The sequence below is a fragment of the Tiliqua scincoides genome, chromosome 1 (assembly GCF_035046505.1).
Source record: "Tiliqua scincoides isolate rTilSci1 chromosome 1, rTilSci1.hap2, whole genome shotgun sequence".
Classification (NCBI taxonomy): domain Eukaryota; kingdom Metazoa; phylum Chordata; class Lepidosauria; order Squamata; family Scincidae; genus Tiliqua; species Tiliqua scincoides.
In genome coordinates this window covers 304,593,145-304,619,267 of record NC_089821.1, presented here as the reverse complement: position 1 = coordinate 304,619,267, position 26,123 = coordinate 304,593,145, and the positions used below count along the sequence as shown (strand labels likewise).

Here is a 26,123-nt window from a genome sequence, read left to right as displayed (position 1 = left end):
GGGCGTGTGCTGCATCCTGCAACTGGGTGTCACTCATGGAGGCCTCCTCAAAGTAAGGGAGTGTTTGTTCCCTTACCTCAGAGCTGCATTGCCCTTATGTCAGTGCTGGAAAGCACTGACATAAGGGGTTAGGATTGCGCCCAAAGTCTGTGCTGTGTCTAGAGCAGTGATTTTCAACCTTCTTCATATCATGCACACTGGCAAGGCACTAAAGTTATCAAGGCACACCATGGGTTTTTTGACACTTTACAAGGCACACTGTGCTGACAGTAGGAGGCTCACATCTCCCAATGGTCCTATTGATAAACGACCCTCTCCCACGGCACACCTGGGAACCATTTGCGGCACACCAGTGTGCCACGGCATAGTGGTTGAAAATGGCTGGTCTACAGTATTAAAAGCTGGAGAGAGAAAATAAGAGCACTCTTCTCTATACAGAATACACCTTAGTCATATGGCCTTAAATACCTTTTTCTCGTATACATCCTGCCATACAATGCCAGCAAAAAATTTGTGTTGCATAATCTCCTTGGCATCATCTGGTCCACCACCTAACCTGTTGTGGGAAAAGGAAGCACAAACACTTAGTACAGAGTACTTACTTCATAAGTTCTATACGCATGGTTTACAGCACCACATTTTCACATGCAGAGCATCAGCCATGTGGGCTGGGATGGTTCCTCTCCCATGGCTTCCCTTCCTCCATTGCACAGGTCACACTACAGAAACATTTAACAATATTAATAGTTATTGGTACCAAGGCCACTCCCACCAGCACTGAGAGTTTTGAAAGAGCAAGATCAAATGAGGAACCCAAACAACAGTGCAACCACCAACCAAGAAATCAGTTTCAGTGTGGAGAAAACACTTAATCTTCATTTACTCCACAAGGTTCCATTTCTCTGCCTTCTATACAAAGGCATATAAAAGAGCTGTTAAAGTTTTTTTTGTTGGCAACCTTCAATCTTGGAAGACTCTGGTATCGCGCTCTGAAAGGTGGTTCTGGCACAGCATCTAGTGTGGCTGAAAAGGCCAATTTGGGAGTGACAATCCCTTCCACAACGGGAGCAAGTGCAGTCTGTCCCTGGTCTGTCTCCCTGGCTATGGGCCTTCCTTCTTTGCCTCTTAGCCTCAGACTGTTGGCCAAGTGTCTCTTCAAACTGGGAAAGGCCATGCTGCACAGCCTGCCTCCAAGCGGGCCGCTCAGAGGCCAGGGTTTCCCACTTGTTGAGGTCCACTCCTAAGGCCTTCAGATCCCTCTTGCAGATGTTCTTGTATCGCAGCTGTGGTCTACTCCATAGAGGAGGTAGCCAATTGTATAGTTGGAAAAGCATTGCCAGAGTACATCGACATTTGAATGGTAGGCAATCATATTACCGCTCATTTTAGAAGGACTCTCAGAGGCAGATGGCCATGCTTCATCTCCTTTTCATGGGACCACAGGACCTTGTTTGAAAAGGCACCCCCCCACCATATTAAAATTTCCCTGTATGAAGAAAGCTAGCATACCAAGGAGGATGGCTGGCTACTTTTCTGCAGGATGGGTGGTGCAGGTACGCTTCTAATAAGCAATGCCACCACCCTACACACATCTTAAGAACATAAGAACAGCCCCACTGGATCAGGCCATAGGCCCATCTGGTCCAGCTTCCTGTATCTCACAGCGGCCCACCAAAAGCCCCAGGGAGCACACCAGATAACAAGAGACCTCATCCTGGTGCTTAAGTATTCTGAAATGAGAAGACTAAGCAATGTGAAAAAAAGAAAGTGCAGCCTGTTCTCAGTTCATTTGTTCTTGTATATTCCCCATTTACATAATTAACACTGATTAGACTGCATCTCTGAAATTACTACCTACAAAAATGTGCGCCTAATTTCAAAACCACACACAAAATCTAGGAGGCACTCAAGAGTCCTGATGCCAAACCTCACCTTTGCTTAGGATCCTTCTTCAGCAAGCCTGACAGAAGAGATTTTGCTTCAGGTGACAAGGTGCGAGGAAACCTGATCTCTTCCATGAGAATAAGTTCAAAGAGCTTCTCATGGTCCTGGTTGTAGAAAGGAAGTCGTCCACACATCATTTCATACATTACAACTCCTAAACCCCACCAGTCCACTGCACGGCCGTAGTCATTATCCTCCAGAACCTGCAAAGGGAACAGTTGGAGTTTTAGGTCAAAGGCAGCAGTGATTTAATTTGATTTTTGAAATGGTTCTGGATCACACCTATAAATATGTGTAAGAGCGGAACTCTCATCCACTAAAACTGAGTGCTGGGAGAGTTAGGACAGAAAAGAAAATATTTCTTTACTCAGTGCTAATTAGTCTGTGGAACCCCTTGCCACAGGATGTGGTGATGGTACCTGTCCTGGATGCCTTTAAAAGGAGATTGGACAAATTTCTGGAGGAAAAGTTCATCACAGGTTACAAGTCATGATAGGTAAGTGCAACCTCCCAGTTTTAGAGGTAGGCTACCTGAGAATGCCAGATGCAAGGAAAGGCACAAGGATGCAGGTCTCTTGCTATCTTGTGTGCTCCCTGGGGCATCTGGTGGGCCACTGTTGAGATACAGGAAGCTGGACTAGATGGGCCTTTGGCCTGATCCAGCAGGGTTCTTCTTATTTTTTTCATTTAAGATTTATTTATCTTGGGTCTCTTCCATGCCACTCATTCAGGCCAAGGGCATTGCACAAACCTATTGGCCAAAACAGACTGCAACTGCAGCAGCCATTGCTGTTCAGTTCCTCCCCCAAAGGTGACCCCCTCCACCTGAGCAGGTAAGGAAGAAAGGGTACGCTTCCCCTTCCCTAAATTGTCCACCCCATTTAGTTTCAGGTCATGCAGAACCTTCCCAACGCCTCCAGGCTGAGACCTTAATCGCCTTCTACAGATGCTGAGCATTCATTAGAAAGTATTCCAAAGGGGAAGAACACAACAAAGAGTCTCATGACTCTTCAACACTTCTTGTAGCATAAACATTCCTGGACTAGCTCGCACGAAGCTACCATAAGTCCTGAAGATGTCATGAGACTTGTTTTTCCAGCAGCAGACTAACATGACACACTCACTCTCACTCTCTCTGGATGTTCTTTCAAATGGCGTCTTCTCAGTCATTTATTTGTATAAGTTCCTCTTAATCTGAAGTGCTGGTTTAGGCCTTAAACGTTCTAACTTGCTTGGAACCAGAAGGCACATGAAGGACTGCCTCTTCCTATATGAACAAACTGCCCACCCATTGAGGTCAACCTTCCAGGCCAGGTGAGGGAAGCAGCAACATTTTTATCATTCCCATGGCAGGTTAAGATCTTTATTCTCCAAGCCTTTTAGTGGTGCATTTTATTGCAGCTTATACTCTTTATTAAGCTTCCTCAGTTTTTAAGCTCTTCCAATGAGATTTCATTTATTCTGACTCATGTTTCCTGCTCTCGTTTTACTCATACATTGTTAGTTTTTATTTCTGTGAGCAGCTTTGAATGTTTTATTTTGATAGAAAAGTGGCACAGAAATATTTTAAATAATGAATACTCCCTGATAAGCAACAGTGTCTTATATAAATAAATATTTCAGGCGGGCAAATTCCCATAACACATAATGAACCACTTCATAGGCAACTGACCAGCCAGTTTACTGATGGTACAGGTTACCAATGAAAGGCCTGCAGGCCAAATTCAGCCCACTAAGAGATGCTATCTAAGAAGACTGCCCTCTCCACTCCTCTTGCCAACTTGGGGAAGAAAAAAAAAGAGACATGGACAAAGCAGATGAAATGTGTGACGGATCATATTAGGTGGAGAGGGGTGAGTTGCTGGGTCTATCACCAAACTTCCTTTTCAAAGCTCCCAATGGAAAATTACTTGCCAACTATGAATGTGCAGCAAAGTTTCACAATTGCTACACAGCAGCACATGTGTTACCCAAGGAAGAGATTATAAGCTCAAGGTAGGAAAAACCCACACATGTGAAGCACCTAGAAAAACACAAGCAGACAGAAGAAACTCAGAGCCCAATCATATTTCATGTACACTCAGAAGTAAGTCCCATTACAGTCAATGAGGTTTACTCCCACATAAGTGTGGATAGGATTGTGGCCTCACTCTGCACCAGATGAAGACATTAGCTTATTATCATCATACATCAGAAGTGACAAAGTACGCACAAACTTTAAAAGCCTCAGTGGCATTTAAGGGCATCTTAACCTAACTGGCTAAAGATCTGGAAAAAAGCTTTCCAAAAAATCCCATTTGATTCTAAACATCTGGGTATTGCTGACAGCAACTGAGTTTGGCTTTTATTCTTTTTTTAATTTTTTGTCAGCCACTAGTTCTCACATTTTGGAAGCTACTAAGATGTTTGTTTTTTAAGTACAACCAAATGCAGATCTAGTAACAGCAACTTTATTAGAAACTGCCTTCTAAATTCTACCCATATGAGAATTTTCAACACACTTCCACATTTAGAACAGCGTGTATATTTGTGGTACTCAGCTTCACGAAGGGTATAAGCGGGTTGGAGAAAGCTTTAAAAAAGGGGATGGGGAAGAGAACTAAAAGCACTCAATGAAGAACCAGCTTACCCAGCTGGTGCTTTCACTTGGAGAGAAGTGACAGATGTTTATCAAACCACAAGCAGTGGAAAAGTGGATCAAGAAAATTATTCACTCCAAACACCACTACAGAATTAGTGAATGAAATGGGTAAGTTAGAGGGTACATAAGAACATACGAACAGCCCCACTGGATCAGGCCATAGGCCCATCTAGTCCAGCTTCCTGCATCTCACAGCGGCCCACCAAATGCCCCAGGGAGCACACCAGATAACAAGAGACATCATCCTGGTCCCCTCCCTTGCATCTGGCCTTCTGACATAGCCCATTTCTAAAATCAGGAGGTTGCGCATACACATTATGGCTTGTACCCCGTAATGGATTTTTCCTCCAGGGTCCCGAATTGTGAGCTGTGGCTCCTCGGGCAGCTGCAAGAACCAGCCAGGGGGGTCAAGGAATCCCTGTGAAAAACCCACCATCCTATACAATGTATAGGATTGTAGCCCCTAATGGGAAGCTGCAGCCAACAGCCCAGTAGGTCAAGGGAGCCACCAATCGAAGAAATTTGGGAACCACTAGGATGAGTCTATCAGGCCTACACACTCAAACTTGTTCCAATAATAAGGCACTTCACTGCTATACTACACCAAAGGGCTGTAGTTGTAAAACTTCTGCTAGATGATTTATTGCACGGCGTGTCACATGATAAGATTTCCCCTGCAGTCGTGTCCGACTCTAGGGGGCGGTGCTCATCTCTGTTTCCAAGCCAAGGGAGCCAGCACTGTCCAAAGACATCTTCTGTGGTCATGTGGCTGGTGTGACTAAATGCCGAAGCACACAGAGCGCAGCTGCCTTCCCACTAAAGTGGTACCTATTTATCTACTTGTATTTTACATGCTTTCGAACAGCTAGGTTGGCAGGAAGTGGAGCTCACCCTGTTCCACAGCACCGGGGTCTCGAACCAGCTTGCAGCCGACAGCCCAGTGACTTTAATCACTGTGAGCCACCACAGGGGCCACCACGCCCCTGGGTCACACAATACTCATTTGCAAGTTCCCTAAAAAAAGTCGTCATTTCCGAAACACATGATACACTGAAAATCCCCTTTAAGTACCAAGATCATTCCAAAGATCTCACAAGTGCAGGAAACTCAATGCATTGACAAGAGGCTAAGTATGAAACGTAACAGCAAATCAACATTTACTCTCCTCTGCCTGCCTGCCCACTGCTCAGCACTCTGCTTTGGAAAAAAAAAATTACTGGAACCAGGAAAGGGCCTGCAGCGAAAAGCCAGAGGCTGCCAGGTATTGGATTACCCCACGCAGGTCTATTTACAGCATCTCCTGCCGTACGAGTAGCACCGAACGACAGCTGGCCCTGCAGCTGCCCCCATATATGTAGAAGACCAACACAGCTGCCTCGTCTGCCAGGATTCCAGGAGCCAGCCTCATCATCCTTTACGAGCAATCAGAGGGGCACAAGCCTCACACGCAGGACGGTGACACAATGCACTCAGCCTGCACAGTTAGCAGTGAGTTGTGACCTTTCTCTGCAATGTCTCTCTGCTTGTGCAGAGGCCCTGCGGAGCAGTTTCAGTGAAAGAAAACAGACTGTTTGCCTTACTTCACTTACTGACGAGCCTCCTTGGGATAGTAAACAGACCACAACTCGCTCCTTTTTACCTTTCTCAGGCCCAAAGGAGCTTTTACTAAGATGTTTTGCGCCAAATTTTGTAGAGTGCCTTGGGACAATCTACACAGACTTCTCTGAGCTGGAGAAAGATCTGTTCTGAAAAAGTGGTGTGTACAGGCAAGGAGAAATCTTATACTTTTAAAGTCAGGGTTTCCTCAAACTGTGGGTCGTGACCCAATGTCCGGTGGGTCCTGCATTGCCCTTGTGTCAAGCTGGACACAAATTGGGGCCCGCTGGACACAACTGGAAGCAGCACCAGGCCTCCAGAAGGCCTCCAGAAAGTGACTTCTGCTTTACTTCTGGGTTAACAAAAGTAACTTCCTGTTGCTTCCAGAGGCCTCTGGAGACCCAGCATCAGAGAAAGAGGTGGGTCACAGCACGCTCCACCACTGAACAGGTGGGTCATGGTGGGGGAAGGGGAGTTTAAGAACCCCTGCTTTTAAGTAATTATTTTGCAGTAACTGTGAGCTAAAAGATACATACCAGTCAAACATAGCTTAAGCACCATGTGAACAGCTGCGCAGTTCACTTCTGAATAAGCAGCAACTGCAAGGAAATGTAGACTGAACTCGAGAATGAACCGTATACGTTGCAATATGCACCACACTGACTTAACAGAGGTCACAATATGAGAGAGTGGACCACCAATGTGGCCATTAAGAGTTTAGGCTGGTGCACAACAGTGTCCTTTCTTGGCAGGCAGACCTGAGTGTGGTTAATAGTACCCAATTAACATCCAGATTGGACTACTGTAACACACCCTACTTGGGGCTGTCTTTGAAGACTGTTCAGAAACTTCAGCTGGTATAGAATGCAGCTGCAAGGCTGCTGACCGCTGCCAGGGTTGTAACCATGTCATATCCCTGCTAATACATCAGCAATGGTTGCCTGCGAATCTCAGAATACAATTCCAAATGCTTATGATAACGTATAATGTCATTAAGTGGATTAGGAACTGGATAACCAACAGACGGTCTAGCCACAACTGCATCTGCTTGTTCCACAAAATCATCACAGATGACCCAGGTGCTGGCACCATCACTTTTAGATGCCATCATCTGGTGAAGGATGAGCCACAGCAAGGTCTTCTCTGTCATGGTGCCCAGGCAGTGGAACTCATTTCCAATTAAGATTAGGACCCCCCACTCTCTGCTATCATTCTGAAAGTGAGTTACAACTTTTTAAGGCCGTATCATCAATGGTAGTTGTCAGGTTACAGAACTCCCTTCCTTTGGAAGTCTTTTTCTGCCTGACCCATGATGCTACCCTGAAACAAGGAGCCTTAGGATAGCATCCAGAGTTGCTTGCTTTGGAGAAAGAGTAACTCTGGATGCTACCCATAATTTCCAGGGCATCTCTGGCTGCTACCCATAGCTTTTATGGCATCCGGTACTCAGGCTAAGGTGCCCTGGAAAAATCATATCTCCCAAAGTCCATGAGAAATAGGAGGAGGAAGATCTTGCACAGAAACATACAGTGAGACCTTGCCACCATTATCAAGAAGGGAAGGGAAGGCAGGAAAGATTGGATATATATTTGGGATAATGGTACTCTACCAATAATGAGCATAGCGGGATCTGAATTTCAGAACTGGGTTTGGAAAAGCAAATCCAAATATTTTCCAAATAGCTCAGTTTGGAAGGGGAGTTCAGCCATCATCCTCTGGAGACAATGCAAATAAGTCAGGGTGGCTTTTAAAGAGGTAAATTTTGATATGCCCCAAATTTTCTGGCTTTGATGGCCACTGATGCCACTGATGGCCAGCTTCTTCAGTCTGGAGAGCCTAACTCCCTCTGGACAACTTGCTGCCCTAGAGTAGAGAAGTAGCCATTTACAGAAGAGGGTTACTGGCCAGTGTTCCAGGAGAATTTGCAGGAGAGGAGAAAATAAGTAATTCAGAAGATTCAAACTAGAAAGAATGCCTCATACTGTTATAGGCACATTTGATTTTGGAATGTCATAAGGAAAGAGAAGAGAGAAAAAAATCCAGCCATGATTTACAGGAATAGGTGGGGTGAGCAGAAGGCAAGAGGATAAAACAGGGTCATTTAACTTAAAATAAGTGGCTAGTCAGAGTGGGAGCCAGCAGCTCTGAACAGCTGTGCGGGTGGAATTTACAAGGGGAGGCACAACAGCTGTAAACACCTCGTGACCCGATACCATCTGATACATCAAAGCTGACGTAGTGCACGCACCACATTCCAGCATGACCCTAAAACAACTATGCAGCAACTGTACAAACAGGCTCGGCGGCCGGGTTCTAATTACAAACAGAGGACAGGAACATAAGCCCTGCTTTTTGAAAAGGACAAGTGACTTCACGTGTGCAGGGACTTCACGTGTGGATGCATTCGCTCGTGCATGCTCTCCAGAGTGTTCAAACGCCAACCCACCCCTGGATGACAAGGGTCTCCAGAACCTTTATATGTTTCAAACCATGGCGCAAGATGGAGCTTGAATCAGAGAACAAGTATCCTTACCATGTATACAGTGCTCGTTGAGGATTCAAAGTCTTTCCTATATACTTATCTCAGTATCCATGACAACATTCCCTTACATAGGCAGTACACTGTCAGTCCATCCTAACTAACTTTCCAGCATTGATACTGCCACACCAACAGGGCGCACACTGAATCCTGCAGTGGAGGGACAGTCACTGAGGCCTCCTCAAGGTAAGAGAAGACCAATTCCCTTACATCAAGGCTGTACTATGGCTGCATCAGCACTGAAAACTTGGTTAGGATTGGGCAGCAAGTCCCTTACTTACCAAGAAGTTAGTTTCTGGAGGCCAGTATGTAAACTGAAACAGACATAGGTTGGAATAGCTAATTCTTGCTAGCCCAGCACTATTGCACCAGCATAGAACGTATTGCACCTCCAGGAAAGCGCCAAGACAACCTCCGTTATCCAGATGCCTGTAAGTCAGATGTCCGTAAACTGGAGTTTGTATAGGCTACTATTCCCATAATGCAGATTCAGAAAGCCAGTGTTGCACGATGCATTGAGTGTAGGATCAGGGAGGCCGAGGGTCGTATCACTGGGTGATCTTGGACCAGTCACTCTCTATCTCGGCCTAATCTGCTTCATAGAGCTGCTATGAGGATAAAATGGGCACGGGGAAGGCAGGGGGAGAACCAGGTAAGCTACCCAGACCTTCTTGGAAATAGGGTGAGATAAGGTGTAAGTAATAAATCAATAGAGTGGAGGGTGCAGCAAAGTGGACAGTGGCCAAGGTAGATTTGAACTTTTGGTTCATTACTCATAGCTTTAGCCAGGGATTCCCAAACAAGGGCTTCATGACTCCCTGGCCAGAAAAGCCCTGTCTCTAACCCCTTAAGGGGCAGGGAGGGGGGAAGGCAGAGATGCAATTTAACAGGATTGTGCCACTGCCAGGGACAGGAGGGAGGTTTGAACTTAACTAACACAGCACCAGTCTCTGGGGGGTGCAGGGAGCCCCATGGACCGCTTTAGAGGGCTCCCCATGCCTCTGCAAGTCTAAAAATAATGATTGCTACCCACATCCGGTTTCGTGATAGCAAAGGGGTCGCGAACATTAGAATTTAAGAATTTAGCTCATGGAGATTCTCTGCTACAAGATGTGGTAGTGGCTTCAAAAAGGACCACACAAATTCATGGAGGGCCACACTGGAGACGCTTAGCACCACCATCTAACACAACGTTTATCCACCTGCTAAATCTCAAGATTTACATGACCTCTTACGTGACCGAGAAGCGGAATCTGGGATGAGGCTACGGAAACAAAGGAATCAGACTATCCGATACATAATGGTTGGTTGGCAACCTTCAGTCTCGAAAGACTATGGTATAAGCCTACAGAACCTGGTATTCCTAGGTGGTCTCCCATCCAAGTACTGACCAGGCCCGACCCTGCTTAGCTTCCAAGATCAGACTAGATCAGGCACGTGTAGGGTAACAGTTGCTGTCCAAGCAAGCTTGATTCTCAATAGCTCCCATTAAAGTTCTGCAAGGCAAAAGCAACTAATTTCAATGTGGAACAAGGCTGAGAGGGGGCTAACTTTGCCCCTCAATGTGGTAAACCAATAAAATGTTATCAGATAAAAGGTGCAGAATTCAGCCCACTGCAGTGGTGTCCCATCAAACCTCTTTACAGCCTCCCATGTAAGTTTCATGGATACCAATGAGAGGCACTGCCATTGGTGGGGGAAGAGGTAAGAACACCTCTGCAATACACTCAGATCTGAAGTTTCAGCAAAGGCAAATCTTTCTTCCCTGCCCTGTGTGAGTAGGTCTTTGACAACAGGGAGGCTGTAGCAGAGAGCATTCCCCCCTGGACAACGTAGGCTGCAATTTTATGCACACTTACCTGAGAATAAGCCCCAACAAAAATAATGGGATTTACTTCTAAGTAAATACGTATAGGATTGTACTGTTACAGTCCTACCTCTACCCACTGACACACTGATAAAACAAGATTTTTTTCCTAACACATAATAAAGCCTCCACAGCACCTATTAAGAGCTACTTTGGCAGCACCTATTAAGAGCTACAGGTAAATTTAAGGATCACTTCCTCCCACAGGGGCCTTTAAAGCCTTTAATATCTGCTGCTGCTGTTCTCTACATGCAACTGATGTAAGGCAGGGCCTTTTCAGTGGCTGCACCTCACTTCTCTCTTTCCAGAGAGATTAGGCTGCCTCTCTCTCTCTGGTCACCTTCAGAAGGAGCATAAAGACACTTTTTCAGGGAAATATTTTAGTTTGTGGATTTATCTGACTATTGTTTTTATTGCTGTTTTTATTATTTTATAAATATAAAATAAAAGGAGGTCTGGTCTAGAGGGTAGAGCCTCCATTTGCCTGAAGATTAACATCCACAAGGTCGCCAGTTCGAGGCCACCGGCACCGTGCGACCTTGAAGCAGCCGGCAAGCTGCAGCTGAGCTGTTCCATCTGCTCGGAGCGTGGGAGGATGGAGGCCAGAATGTTAAACCAGATCGGAGTGTAACATCTTGAATGTGGTGGTTCTTGAAAGAGAGAACCTTCTTTCAATTTGTAAAAATCCCTGCGTGGATTTAATAAGCCTGCCTGTGTAAACCGCCTTGAATAAAGTCTTGAATAAAGACCAAGAAAGGCGGTATATAAATACTGTATATTATTATTATTATTATTATTTTAGTTTTAATACTAAAATAATTGTATTTTAGTATTAATTATGTTTTGGTATTGCTTCTATGAACTTCCATTTTGTAAGCTACTTTGTTGTTGCTGCTCACTACAAGCAGGGTATAATTAATTATTAATACGTGTTTTGGGTTAAAGCCAAACCCCACCACTTGAGGGCAACACAAGCACAAACCTACCTCTGGGGCAAGATACTCTGGCGTGCCACAGAATGTCTTCATCGTTGCTCCGTCCTTGATCCCTTCTTTGCATAAGCCGAAGTCTGTTATTTTTATGTGTCCATCTTTATCAAGCATCAAATTTTCCAACTGAAATAAAAAGAAAAGATAAATTACACAGGCCAACACACATTCTGCTGTCTTAAAAGTTAGACTTATTTATGTGTATATTTGGGGTGCTGATTCCAAAAATAGCATCAGTTTTGCCCTATCGTGCCTAGTTTCAGAGATATGACATAGCCTTGTTAGTGAATGCTTCAAGCAGCTTCTTTAGCCTACACCATGGCTTCCTCCTGAGGAAACTATTTGAACCATTCACTAATGAGGCTATGCTGTATCTCTGAAACTAAACTTGATAGGTCAAAACTGATGCCATTTTTGGAATCTGTGCCCCAAATTCATATCGAACCGTCATAAATTTTGAAAAAACATTTTTCTGATCCTCAAATTCGCAGGCTTGTATTATCAGATGGTCAGCGCAGATCTTACCTGTACCAATGAAAATGGTCAGCTACGTTTCAAGAAAGGCTCTTATCAGTACATAGCTTGTTCCAAAAATGTGAGTTCAGCAGAGTTATATATGACTTGAAAGAAAGGAGGCCTCCAGGTTATCCTGGCAAAAGAAATTACTCTCCACCCCACAGTGGCTATTAGCCCAGGAAGGAAGTTTCCACTGGTGACAATGGAAGGGAAGGGAGATTAAAAACACCCCTCTTCCCGTATGCACCATGATCCAAATTCTGGTAGAGCTATGGTAAAGCAGGGGGAGAATGGGACAACCCATGTAAGCACAAAATCGTAGGGTCAAACTATATGCTTAATGTCAATCTGTAGACTGGCCCTTAGACAATTCGGCCCACTTATGCCTACTACTGCCTAATCTTAATGAGCTGCAGCTTTCCCAAGACTTCAGGCAGAGACCTCTCTAGTTGGATATTCCAGGGACTGAGCTGGGATCTGCTGCATGCAAAGAGTCCCTCCTCTACATAAAGAATGATGAGAGTGGAGGACCTGTTATGGCTAGAAAAGAGGCAACCGTGCAGCCATATTCATGAGTGTCTAAACAAGGAGCAGAAAAGCACACAGGATTGCACCCAGTAGCTCCATTTCTAACACTGGCACTCTCTGTCACTCCTGCACTCAGTGGAATATTCTACAAAAGGCTTCTATGTGTGTGTACAGCTCTATGTGCACAGGAGCTCCATGCACTCTGGAACTCCATGTGATTGGGAACTCCTACTGCATGGATCATGTACCACAGTAAGAACCTTTAAGGCAGTGGTTCTCAAACTCCCAGGGAGCTTGAGAACCACTGTAAGTCCTTGCAGGTGAGCAGGTGAAGGCAGTGGGGGTGGAGGGAAGGCAGTGATGTGAGCCTGGGGATCGCATTGCTGCCTTACCCCCCCATCCCTACCCCTTAAGGGGGCATTGTCCAGGGTCCTCAGGCTGGGATGTCATAACGCCCCAGTTTGAGAACCACTGCTTTAAGGCATTGTGGCTGATGGCGTGTAGTAATTTTGGGGGTAGGGCCATAAGGCTTGATCCCCCCCAATGCATTCAGTGAATGTGTGGAGGCAGAAAACAAAGAAAAAAGGCGCTGCAGGAAGGGAAAGAAAATAATCTTTTGAACAAAAAATACTGACACCATCAATTTCCACGTTGTCCAGGATTCTCAAAAATGGTGCTCCAGTAATGGAAAGTACATACTGATTTCCACAACCTCTTTGTGCATGGCTTGACGGTGGCTCAAGCACCCCCTATTTTATCTGGCTGTCCAGAAAAGTGAGATGTCATGGCTTCACCAATCTGTCAGGACCCATGGGAAGTGATATCATTAATCTGGAAGTGATATCATCCAGCAGGAATATTTTCAACACCTCCCATATAACAAATCCAAATCAAATTAATTAAGCAAATTCAAAGTTTACAATAAGTATAAGCTTAAACATTTATTTAAAATAAAGAACCACCCTCATAATCCTCCCAAGCAGCTGCTGATCTGTTTTTTAAAAAGTTTTCCAAGCATTCCAATCATTGCAATCCTATCCACACTTACCCGGGAGTAAGCGCCATTGACCATCATTGTTAAAAGCATATACATATTAGGGCGCAATCCTAACCTGTGCTGGAGCAGGCAAGCCAGGAGGGTGGGTGCAGCGGCTCAGCCAGAGGCAAGGGGAAGCTCTTCCCCTTACCCCTGAGTAAGGGCTGTGTGCCCCTATGGGTCTCCTCGGACCTGCGCCAACTCTGGAGGTGGGGCAAGTCCAAGGAGAGTGGAGCGGCTGGAAGCCGCTCTGTTCTCTCCAGGGATGGGGGTTGGGATCCGGCATAACCACCGGGTCCCAGCACGGCCCCTGGCTCCCCGCACGCCCGACCTGGGGACACCCATTGCCTGCCCTCCCCCTGTCCAGAAACACCGCCTCCTGCCCCCCACCTACCTTTGCCGCTTGTGCCAGCGCGAGCACGCTGACACAAGCAGCGGCGCGGGAGCTGCCACAAAGGCTTCTGCCTGCCTCCACGCATCGGCGCATCTGAATGCACTGATGCGGCTCCTGCTCAGGGAGGCATAAATGTGCCTTACGGCATGTTTGCGACAGTGCAGGGCCTTCTATGTCGGCATAACTGCCGGTTAGGATTGTGCCCTTAGTCTGTTAAAAACACAGATCTGTAACATTTCCCCAGTTGCAGTCACATACCATGGTAGCATCAAGTCTAATATATTAAAAATAAAATGCACATTGAAATGAGTGGAGACCCACCTGAAATTGGCTCAGGACCCACCTAGTGGGTCCCCAACCACAGTGTGAGAAACATTGCCCTAAGGCTTATCCCATTTTTTGAACTCATTAAAGCAGCAATAGACAGAGTGGCTGATAGTACCATCATACAACCACCTTGCCACACAGCCAAGAAGATTAAGAACTCATCTGCAACTGTAGCTAGCTGTGGAAAGAACTGTGTTTCTACTTGCATAAGTCCAATTGGCCCAATCTGCTCTTCTCTTGCAAATTCACACCTGCACTGCTGAAAAGATTGGCTGCAAGGCTGGGAACCTCCAGGAATGGCAGCAGCATGATGTCATTCACAATGACTTCCTGTTTCAACAGGAAGCATCTGCTGCATTCCTGCTCTCCCAGTTCAGCTTAAGGAGGGAGCTAAATGAACTCACCAAGCTGGTCCAGCCTACAGTTAGTAGTATTTCAGTTTAAACATTTGCACAGCCCTTTATAAAAATAAATTATCTTTAATCAGTACATGCAGTTATGGATTTTGCAAGTATGATGGGGTCAATGTTAATCAGTACAATGACGTAAAGAGCTTGTTGGTATATTTTATTCCAAGGCCAATCTGGTGCACTACTGTAATATGAAATGAACAAGAAAATATTAGAAATATTCTTGTGCCTCTGAGTAGCACTTTATTAATCTCTACCTTATATCTTCTGCAAATGCTTAAGAACAGTGTTCTTCAACTTTGGGGTTGAAGCCTCAAAGTTCTTCAACTGTGGGGTTGAACAAAGCCTCAGTTGTGGGGTTGTGGCAGCTTACCAGAACAAAAAAGGTTGGACCACTGGGTTACAGCACCACCAGGTAAAGGTGGAGATATCTGGCGTACCCCTTCAGGTACCAGGAGACTGTGTCCCCAGGCTGCTCAGGTTCTTAGCAATTGTGCTAAAATTTCACTAGTACCAGGCTTCATTGTAACTTTTTCTGTTCTCTCTAATAAGAATATTTGGTTATAGTGAACAGTGCGGGGGGGGGCATTACGAGGGAAAGAATGGGCAGTGGTGGGATGAACAGGATCCTGGGACGGGGTGCAAGACTGATAGTGGAGTCCCTAGTTTCTTTCTTTTTCTCTTTCTTTCTCTGAGTTGTGGCACGAAAAGGGTCGAAGACCACTTCTCAAGAAGTTACTCATACTTACATTTAATCTATGAATTGCTTAAAGGCAGGTGATTAAACAGCTACAAATCTTATAATTTGTTAACTGCCTGAGTGAAAAATAAATAAGAATCTAAAAAGTCTCAAGGACCTCATGCTTTTTCATACGCTTCAGGAGGTTGCCTGCCTGTGCAGAGATTAAACTGGTCACTACTTGTTTATATATGTTCATTTAAGCAGATATAAATGCAAAAAGAAAAAAAAATATATTGTTTTGCAACTTAGGGTAGGGTTAAAGAGAAAACAGACTCACAACATCTGGAGCAGGAGGGAAAACCAACAGACTCATACTGGTTTTAAAACCAGCCAAGCTGCAACCCTATACTAGCACCAGTTGAATTTAGCCGCCAGCAATATACCACCCTCTACATACCTTTAAATCTCTATAAACCACATTCTTTTCTGAATGTAGGTAGTCCAGCGCTGACACAATCTCAGCTCCATAGAACCGGGCCCGGTCTTCAGAAAAAACACGCTCTCTTGATAGATGGAAGAACAGCTGTAAAGGTAACAGTTTGCTAACCTCGGTTAGTGTACTTCTACAGGATATGCAGAACAACCTCCGAAGATCCACACATGTACTACCAGTTAACATGCCTAGGGGCATACAGTCCGTGTGGTGTAGTGATTAAGAGTCCTGGACTGGTGTGGGGGAGAGCTGGGCTCCAATCCTCATTCAGCCATGACACTGGGTGACACAGGAACACATACTGAAATGGCATGCTTTCAACTGGAAGCGCCCCATCCCCCATGAGCCAGCCAGAATGATCAAAATAGTGGTACAAAGCCGGAAGGGTTCAACACTTCCCAACAATGCTGTTTGTTACAATGCCTCTTCAAAACTGCATTCTCACAAACATCTATTTGACCCTTAAAGAGGTTTGCCATGACAAACATTTGAGAACTCTCAGCCCACTCAAGTAGCACAAGATGGAACGCCAACACCGCACAAGAGAATTTGATGGAAACAAGCTCACTCCTTACCTCCCCTCCATTGGCATACTCCATAACAAAGCACAAACGATCATGCGTCTGAAAGGAATACTTTAAAGCCTGTTAAAAAAAAATGAAGAAATGTGGTTTATTTTATACAGATTTGTTTAAAAAGTTTTTAATCAGACCTCCATACTTGAAACAAGTTATCAGTACTGTATAGTTATTCTAGTTGCTCGTGTTTCTGTGTTACAGCTGGGTAATTAGAGTTAATAGCTTGCAACCTGGTCAAAAACACCCTCTAAGCCCACAAGGTGAGCTAGGGTGTAAACGCAGGTGTTTCAGGATTAAGTTCAACCTTTGATCCATGCGGGTTTTCAAAAACTTCAGACAAGTCTCATAAGTCTCTACGCTGACTCATCATAAGAACATAAGAACTACCCCACTGGATCAAGCCAAGGCCCATGTAGTCCAGCTTGCTGGATTTCCCAGTGGCCCACCAGATGCCTCAAGACCAAAAGAGACCTGCATCCTGGTGCCTTTCCTTGCATCTGGCATTCTGAGGTAGCCTACTTCTAAAATCAGGAGGTTGCACGTACTCATCACTGCTTGTAACCTGTGATGGACTTTTCCTCTAGAAAAGTGTCCAGTCCCCTTTTAAAGATACCCAGGCCAGATGCCATCACCACATCCTGTGGCAGACACTGGGTCTATCTAGCCCATGACGGTCTACTTTGGCTGGCACTTTTCAGGTTGGTTGGCAACCTTCAGTCTCAAAAGACTATGGTATAAGCCTACAGTATCCGGTATTCCCACGCGGTCTCCCATCCAAGTACTAACCAGGCTTGACCCTGCTTAGCTTCCGAGATCAGATCAGATCAGGCATGTACAGGGTAACAGTTGCTGCTAATCTCTCTCAGCTATGCTATGTGTAACAGATGCCAGGGAATAAACCAAGCACCTGCCACCTGACAAAGCATACATCCTACTTACTCAGCTGTGGGCCCTACTCCACGCAGCCTGCCATTGGTTCTTTCCATAGGTGGGCAATTCCCCTTTTAGCCACAAGTCTCAAAAACAGGAACACAACACAAAACAAGCCTACTTCACTTCCCAAATAATTTACAATGCCATTCCCAGCACACCCTTAAAAGCAGGTTAGCCAACTAACCGAATCTGGGTCAGAACCATAAAAATGAAGTCGATGCAGTATAATCAAGTTTGGGAATGCTTAGAAGGCCAAAGCAAACATGTTCCAAGATGGTTAATGTTTGCCTTACACTGGAATGACACATTTTGTGAAAAATATTCATCCCTTATTTACAATTTCTCCCTGATATGTCAGTAAGACCATTCACGTTCAAAGCTGTGAATGTACTGTGTTTTGTAATCATATCATCATTTACAGTGCAACAAAGACAGGTCAGCCAGGAGTCAGCAGCACAAAAATCCTGCTGTCCCTAGAGTGAGTTCCCCACAATTTACTGGGAAATGCATTATTTGATCATCAAAGAACTGCATCCATCTCCTACATAAGAACAGCCCCACAGGATCAGGCCATAGGCCCATCGAGTCCAGCTTCATGGATCTCACAGCGGCCCACCAAATGCCCCAGGGAGCACACCAGATAACAAGAGACCTCATCCTGGTGCCCTCCCTTGCATCTGGCATTCTGACATAACCCATTTGTAAAATCAGGAGGTTGCGCATACACAACATGGCTTGTACCCCATAATGGATTTTTCCTCCAGAAACTTGTCCAATCCCCTTTTAAAGGCGTCCAGGCCAGTCGCCATCACCACATCCTGTGGCAAGGAGTTCCACAGACCAACCACACGCTGAGTAAAGAAATATTTTCTTTTGTCTGTTCTAACTCTCCCAACACTCAATTTTAGTGGATGTCCCCTGGTTCTGGTGTTATGTGAGAGTGTAAAGAGCATCTCCCTATCCACTCTGTCCATCCCTTGCATAATTTTGTATGTCTCAATCACATCCCCCCTCAGGCACCTCTTTTCTAGGCTGAAGAGGCCCAAACGCCGTAGCCTTTCCTCATAAGGAAGGTGCCCCAGCCCCGTAATCATCTTAGTTGCTCTCTTTTGCACCTTTTTCATTTCCACTATGTCCTTTTTGAGATGTGGCGACCAGAACTGGACACAATACTCCAGGTGTGGCCTTATCATAGGTTTGTACAACGGCATTATAATATTAGCCGTTTTGTTCTCAATACCTTTCCTAATGATCCCAAGCATAGAATTGGCCTTCTTCACTGCTGCCGCACACTGGGTTGACACTTTCATCAACCTATCCACCACCACCCCAAGATCTCTCTCCTGATCTGTCACAGACAGCTCAGAACCCATCAGCCTATATCTAAAGTTTTGAATTTTTGCCCCAGTGTGCATGACTTTACACTTACTGACATTGAAGCGCATCTGCCATTTTGTTGCCCATTCTGCCAGTTTGGAGAGATCCTTCTGGAGCTCCTCACAATCACTTCTGGTCTTCACCACTCGGAAAAGTTTGGTGTCATCTGCAAACTTAGCCACCTCACTACTCAACCCTGTTTCCAGGTCATTTATGAAGAGGTTGAAAAGCACCGGTCCCAGGACAAATCCTTGGGGCACACCGCTTTTCACTTCTCTCCATTGTGAAAATTGCCCATTGACACCCACTCTCTGTTTCCTGGCCTTCAACCAGTTCTCAATCCATGAGAGGACCTGCCCTCTAATTCCCTGACTGTGGAGTTTTTGCAGTAGCTTTGGTGAGGGACTGTGTCAAACGCCTTCTGAAAGTCCAGATATATAATGTCCACGGGTTCTCCCACATCCACATGCCTGTTGACCTTTTCAAAGAATTCTAAAAGGTTTGTGAGGCAAGACTTACAGAAGCCATGCTCATTCTCCCTCAGCAAGGCCAGTTTGTCTATGTGTTTTGAGATCCTATCTTTGATGACGCATTCCACCATCTTACCTGGTATAGATGTTAGGCTGACCAGCCTATAGTTTCCCGGGTACCCCCTCTTTCCCTTTTTAAAGATAGGCATGACATTTGCTATCCTCCAATCTTCTGGCACCGTGGCCGTCTTGAGGGACAAGTTGCATACCTTAGTCAAGAGATCTGCAACTTCATTCTTCAATTCCTTAATAACCCTTGGGTGGATGCCATCAGGGCCCGGTGACTTATTGATCTTTAATTTATCAATGAGGTCTGAAACATCTTCTCTTTTAACCTCTATCTGACTTAACTCCTTGGTCAGGAGAGGCCATTCGGGCAGCGGTATCTGCCTGAGGTCTTCTGCCGTGAAGACAGATGCAAAGAACTCATTTAATTTCTCTGCCTTCTCTAAGTCTCCTTTTATCTCCCCTTTCCCTCCCTCACCATCCAGAGGGCCAACCGCTTCTCTGGCGGGTTTCCTGCTTCTAACATATTTGAAGAAGCTTTTATTATTCCCCTTAATGTTGCTGGCCATGCATTCCTCATACTCGCTTGGCCTCCCGTATCACCTTCTTACATTTCTTTTGCCACAGTTTATGTTCCTTTTTATTCTCCTCATTAGGGCAAGACTTCCATTTACGGAAGGAAGCTTCCTTGCCCTTTACAGCCTCTCTAACTTGGCTCGTTAGCCATGCGGGCACCCTCCTGGATTTAGTGGAACCCTTCTTTCTTTGCGGTATATACCTATGCTGGGCCTCTATTACTATTGTTTTAAGCAGCCTCCATGCACTCTGGAGAGATTTGACTCTTTTTACTCTCCCTTTCAACCTCCTTCTAACCAGCCTCCTCATTTGAGGGAAGTCCACCCGTCGGAAGTCAAGGGTTTTTGTTAGAGATTTGCCTGGTATTCTTCCCCCAACGTGCATGTCAAAATGGCAAAAAATCTCCTGTTTTAGCCCAGCAGATTCTTGACTGCCTAACAGCAGAATGAAGGGTGCAGTTCTATCCTGAGTGTCACTGCAAAAAAACCTCTAGAATATAATTTAAGAAACTGCATTCAGTTTAATCTGTACAGGTGAAGGTAAGACATAAGCATGGGGCAGCGATGCAACAGTATTTTATTGGGAGGGCCTGTATTCAAGGCCATGAACAATTTCATTTCCAAGACGAAGCTCAGAGAAAAGAAGAGCCCTGCTGGAAAAGTTCAAGGGGTCTGTTCAGTCTGGCAGTCAGTTTCCCACAACACCTGGCCTGATGCTCCCAGGAAGCCCACAAACAGGCCAGACATCATGGCTGACAGTTGCCAACCAACCATGAATCTGCCATGCTGTTTCAAAGCTATCTGAGTAAAATTAGCAGCTAGATTAAATCATGGAAATCCAGCTGATTTTTATGCATTCTGTACAATGAAATGACTAGCAGAAACTGCACAAAGAGGTAAGTGGCTAAAAGGGGCACCCCAGCCTTGTGACCACTGCCAGGTTCTGCTCAATTCTTCTGGTTTCAGAAATGTCAATGGCCAAGGCTGGTATGTTTTAATACAGGTGTGCGTCACTTAATGACAGGGTATATTCTCGATCTCTGTTATGTGATTAGGTCATTAAGCAAACCTTCATCCCAATCTAGTGTCTTTGTTGTGTAAACAGACACTCCTTGCCAGACACTGCTGCAGACAGATCGTCTCTTCTTAAGCTTCTTTGTTGTGCAAACAGAGACTCTGCTGCAGACCATGGGAGACCTGACTTCCTCATAAGAATTTAAGAACATAAGATGCTGGATCAGGCCATAGGCCCATCTAGTCCAGCTTCCTGTATCTCACAGCGGCCCACCAAATGCCCCAGGGAGCACACCAGATAACAAGAGACCTCATCCTGGTGCCCTCCCTTGCATCTGACATAGCCCATTTCTAAAATCAGGAGGTTGCACATACACATCATGGCTTGTAACCCATAATGGATTTTTCCTCCAGAAATGCCTTTTAAAGGCATCTAGGCCAGATGCCATCACCACATCCTGGGGCAAGAAGTTCCACAGACCAACTACATGCTGAGTAAAGAAATATTTTCTTTTGTCTCTCCTAACTCTCCCAACATTCAATTTTAGTGGTGCCTCTTTGTTTAAGAGCCTCTTTGCTGTGCTCTGACCACCGTCATATATGCGGTCCATCGTTAAGTAGAAGGTTGTTAAGCAAAGCACACCTGTCTGCATGTGAAGTTCTCAGCCATGCATAATACAAAAATCTGAGCGTTTCAGAATGCTGTGAAAATTGGCTCTTTTGAGGGCTCCAGAGGAGGGGATTCATTTTCCAGATGGGGCTAATATCTTGGTTAACAGAAGAGGTAGCCACCACTCAAACTGAAAAAGGCAGATAAAACCTGCTGATTAACAGGACAGTGGTCGTTAGTCGGCAGTTAGTGATTTTAAAAAGCAATCTGGAAAAAGGAATTTGGAAATTGCTTGCCAGGTGCAGGATGGCCTCCTGCATGTAGCGCAGGGACTCTGCAGGCCTCTGGAAGGCACCTCTGGTTTTGCAGAAGCCACTTCTGATTTACTTCCGAGAACCTAAAATGCCTTCCAGAGGCTTCTGCAGGCCACTGTGAGGCCCACGAGTCCCTGCACCACATGGAGGAGACCTTCAGGGGCTCTCATGAGGCAGCTGGCACCCAGTTAGTAATTTTTATTCAGTGTCCAAGTTGCGTATTTGTTTAGCGACCAAGTTACCTGTATTACCAGTGACAATTCTATGACATGCAAAGGCATCCAGCAAATGAAAACTACTAGATCCTGGAGGCTGGAGGAGAAATATGCCCATCCTATCAGGACATCATTATCCCTTCCAGCTCTCTTTGCTGCAATCCTGGACACAAGCCAGCCAGTTGAGAAACTCCATCAACACATACCCAGGCTGTAGTCGCTAAAATAGAATGTGCAAGGGAAAGGGTGGGGGAGGGTGAAGAGACCATCCCTCTCCCCCTCTTTAATCCCCACCCCCCCAACAAATGTCAGTGCCTTTCTGCGTCACAGGCATTCCTACATCATGAGAACCGCCAGCTTAGTTTGACGTGCCCTCTGTTGTGTTTGGCTTGGGCTGCAGCCCAGAAGCTACAGCTGGGGTTTCAGAGCCAGACAAGGAGTCAGGGCTCTTGCTTTAGATAAAAATAAACATATCCATAAATAATAACAGATTTTACAGACAAAGTTTTGGGAATACATAATAAGTTCTTCCCATTCCCCCATCATGTCCTAGAGGAGGCCTGCTAGTTGTTCATTAATTATTGATAAAATAACCATCATGCTTAATAAATAATATCTTTATTTTCTTAGCATAATCCTATGTATGTCTTCTCAGAAGTAAGCCTCACTGAATTCAGTGGTTCTTCTTCCAGGAAAAGTGTGCATGAGATTGAAGCTTTAAGGCTGTGGTCCCCAAACCTCAGGGAGAGTTAGAGAATTGGTAAGTGTTTTTTTTTTTTGGGGGGGGGGGGTGCAGCAACACGATCGCCATGAATGCCCTGCTGCCAGGGAGGAAAGAGTTTTTAAAAACTTGCCTGATTTTCATTGCAAAACAGGAAGTGGGGTTTTCTTAGCATTTTACAGCACTTTTTAGGCATGGGGAAGCCTGCAGAGGGGGTCACAGGCTCCCTGGACCCTCCAGAGAGCCATAGTGACCCCCCAGGTAAGTTTAGAAAGCCCTTTCCTCTCTGACAGCAGCGCATTAATGGTAATTGCATCACTGCCGTCACTATCACCCCACCCCTTAAAGGGGCAGTGACAGAGCTTCCCTGGCTGGGGAGTCATGATGCCCCAGTTTTGGAACAACTGCCTTAAGGTAAAAAGTAGGCATCACCCTTAATTTTGATCTCTATCAACTATTTTCACTAGCTGCTATTTTAATTTTGCAGATGGGAAACTGAGGCTGGCACAGACAGGTGGTCCTCAAGGTAGGATGAGCTGGTGTTTTTAACCAGGGAATTTGAGGTTCAATTTCAGTGCTCTAGTACAGGGGTCTCCAAACATTTTGGTCAGAGGGCCGCATCAAATATCTGGCACAGTGCTGAGGGCCAGAAAAAAATAAATATGAAATTTATATAAATAAATTAGAGATGGAACTTAGAAGAGTGAATAAATGAATGAATGGGCTCATTCATTCAAACTCTCTGGCCCTTAGAGCACCCTCCAGATGCAAAAGGAGCACAGTTCCAGTCATGCTTGGCCAAGTGGGCCAGAGGCTTTCAGAGGACAAGAGGCTGGCCATGGGCTGGATTGAAGTTGGCTGTGGGCCACATCTGGCCCCCGGGCCAGGGTTTGGAGACCCATGCTCTAGAAGCCAGCACTCTTCTAGAAGTATTCTTTTGTTAATAAATACAGTGCCCAAAGAATGTCACTGACAGGACGCAAGCAGGTCAGATGCAAAGCAGTTGCAACAATATACAGGTTTTCATTCTGTCTTCAGTGTTCCGAAAGGAATTTTGTGGGCAACTATGAGCTACAGGAAGCTGGACTAGATGGGCCCTTGGTCTGATCCAGCAGAGCTCTTCCTAGGGTGTATCAGCATACCTGCTTAATGAAGAGTGAAGCCCACTCTTCACACACACATTGACCCTGCCGAAGGCACCAATTAATTCATTGTGTGTTACTAGAAAGGTCAGAAACGGTCTGACAGAATTGCAATAACCTCAGACCTTCCTATCCACTCAACATGGTTCGAAACAAGTCCCTCTGCTGTTATGGTCTCATGGTACAAATGGATAAGGTTTTGCCAGTCCAGATGCAGGGACTGTGAAGTCTGTTTGGACACAGGGTTGCTTCCAGGAGGATGGTTCCTCCCTGAGCAAGAGAGCCCCAAATGCCAGGAGAATTAATTAATTAGAATTAAGAAGAGCCCTGCTGGAACAGGCTAAAGGCCCATCTAGTTCAACTGCCTGTATCTCACAGTGGCCCACCAAATGCTTCAGGGAACACAAAGACACAACCTGCGTCCTGGTGCCCTCCCCTGCATCTGGCAATCAGAGGCAGCCTACCTCTACCTTGCACATATCTACCATGACTTGTAACCCACGATGAACTTTTCCTCCAGAAGTTTGTCCAATCTCCTTAAAGGCATCTAGGCAAGATGTTGTCACTACTTCCTGTGGCAAGGAGTTCCACAGACTAATTAATTTTGTCTGTCCTAACTCTCCCAACACTCAACTTTAGTGTATGGCCCCTGGTTCTGGTGTTCTGTGAGAGGGAAAAGAGCGTCTCTCTATCAGCTCTATCCAGCTCCTGCATAATTTTTCTCATTGCTAGTAAATTACTCTTGCTGGGTAACCCCCTCTGTCACACTTGGGCAAAGAACAATCATGATTTTCAAACTGTGGACTCGATGATCAGGCTCTATGCTAGACAGTTCATATGCAGATTTGAGCAACCTATTCATCTTGTACCTGTAGACCAGCTAAGGCAGGGGTGTCAAACTCATTTCATAAAGAGGGCCAAATAGCATTCATGATTCCTGCTGAGGGCCAAAAGTGATGTCATTAGGCAGGAAGTGATGTCATTAAACAGTTCAGGACCAAAAATAAGCACTTTCTCTCACTTGGTAATTCATTAGCTGCAAATGACAGAAGAGAAAATATACATATCTTGGTCATATTCAAGATATGGGAGAGCTCAATTTTCAAGTGGGCTGCTCTTTCAGCAGTAACACTTAAGCATGGCTCAGCATCTGAGAGCCTGAGGGCCAGATAAAAAGCTTCCGTAGGCCGCATCGGGCCCCCGGGCCTGATGTTTGACACCCTTGAGCTAAAGCATCCGCTGTTTTTCAGTATGGCTACCTTTTCTGCCTGTTCTGCTAAACCAAGAATCTAAGTTTGCATGACAACAGTGTAAAGTTTTCTCTTCCCATTAGTTGGAAGCTGATTAAACAAAACTGCAGGCAACTCCAGATTAATTTAGGCAGATTCAGGGACACCTGGTGAGAATCTGGAAACTCCCAAAGGAAATGATGGACAGAGAGAGAACTTTTAAAAATAGCTTGGCTCAAGTCAGGTTTGTCCTTGAAAAAGTCTGGGGCATTTGAAAGGTCTGCTAATGGTTTTTGAAGATCCTAGGATCTTCTGCACAGTCCACCACCGAGTTACAAACCCTTCCCCTCAGACAAATCACCATCATACATACAATCAGGGGCGGATCTACTATGAAACTAATGAAGCTTAAGCTACAGGGCCCATAATCCTGGAAAGGCCCCAGAAGCAACTTTAGTCCACACTGCTTAAAAATGTTGGGTCTAATATTACAGTAGCGGTTAAATCTTTCTTCTTAAACTTACGATCTGTTGTGGAACAGCCCCACTGAAGAAGATAGCCATGGTTACCCAGACCTTGTTGCTGGTTGTGAAGGGTCACCCATAACAGTTCAAGCTTCAGAGTCCCAGAAATGTAGGTCAACCACTGCATACAATACATTTTTTTAAAAAACACTTACCGTTAAGAAAGGATGCCTAGAGTTCTGCAAAACACGATTCTCTGTCAGGGTATGTGCCACTTCATCCTGCAGTACAACCAATAACGTGCAAATAAGTAAACAAATAGAACACGATACAATACACTACTATATATATATATATATATATATATATATATATATATATATATATATACACACTCTGCAGGTGTGCCCCACTATCCGTGGGGGATGTGTTCCCCCCCCCCCCCCGCAGATA

General features: G+C 45.3%; 1 protein-coding gene across 1 annotated transcript in view; it reads right to left on the bottom strand.

The window, feature by feature from the left end:
* The window catches only part of AKT1 (AKT serine/threonine kinase 1), a 129,710-nt gene that overhangs the window by 10,814 nt on the left and 92,773 nt on the right, over positions 1-26,123 (bottom strand). The window contains exons 7-12 of the mRNA XM_066629508.1: positions 25,886-25,951; positions 16,538-16,606; positions 15,927-16,052; positions 11,574-11,702; positions 1,933-2,147; positions 469-556 (exon numbers count right to left, since the gene is read on the bottom strand). Of these exons, the coding sequence (XP_066485605.1) occupies positions 469-556; positions 1,933-2,147; positions 11,574-11,702; positions 15,927-16,052; positions 16,538-16,606; positions 25,886-25,951 (693 nt within the window). The remainder of the gene's footprint in view (positions 1-468; positions 557-1,932; positions 2,148-11,573; positions 11,703-15,926; positions 16,053-16,537; positions 16,607-25,885; positions 25,952-26,123) is intronic.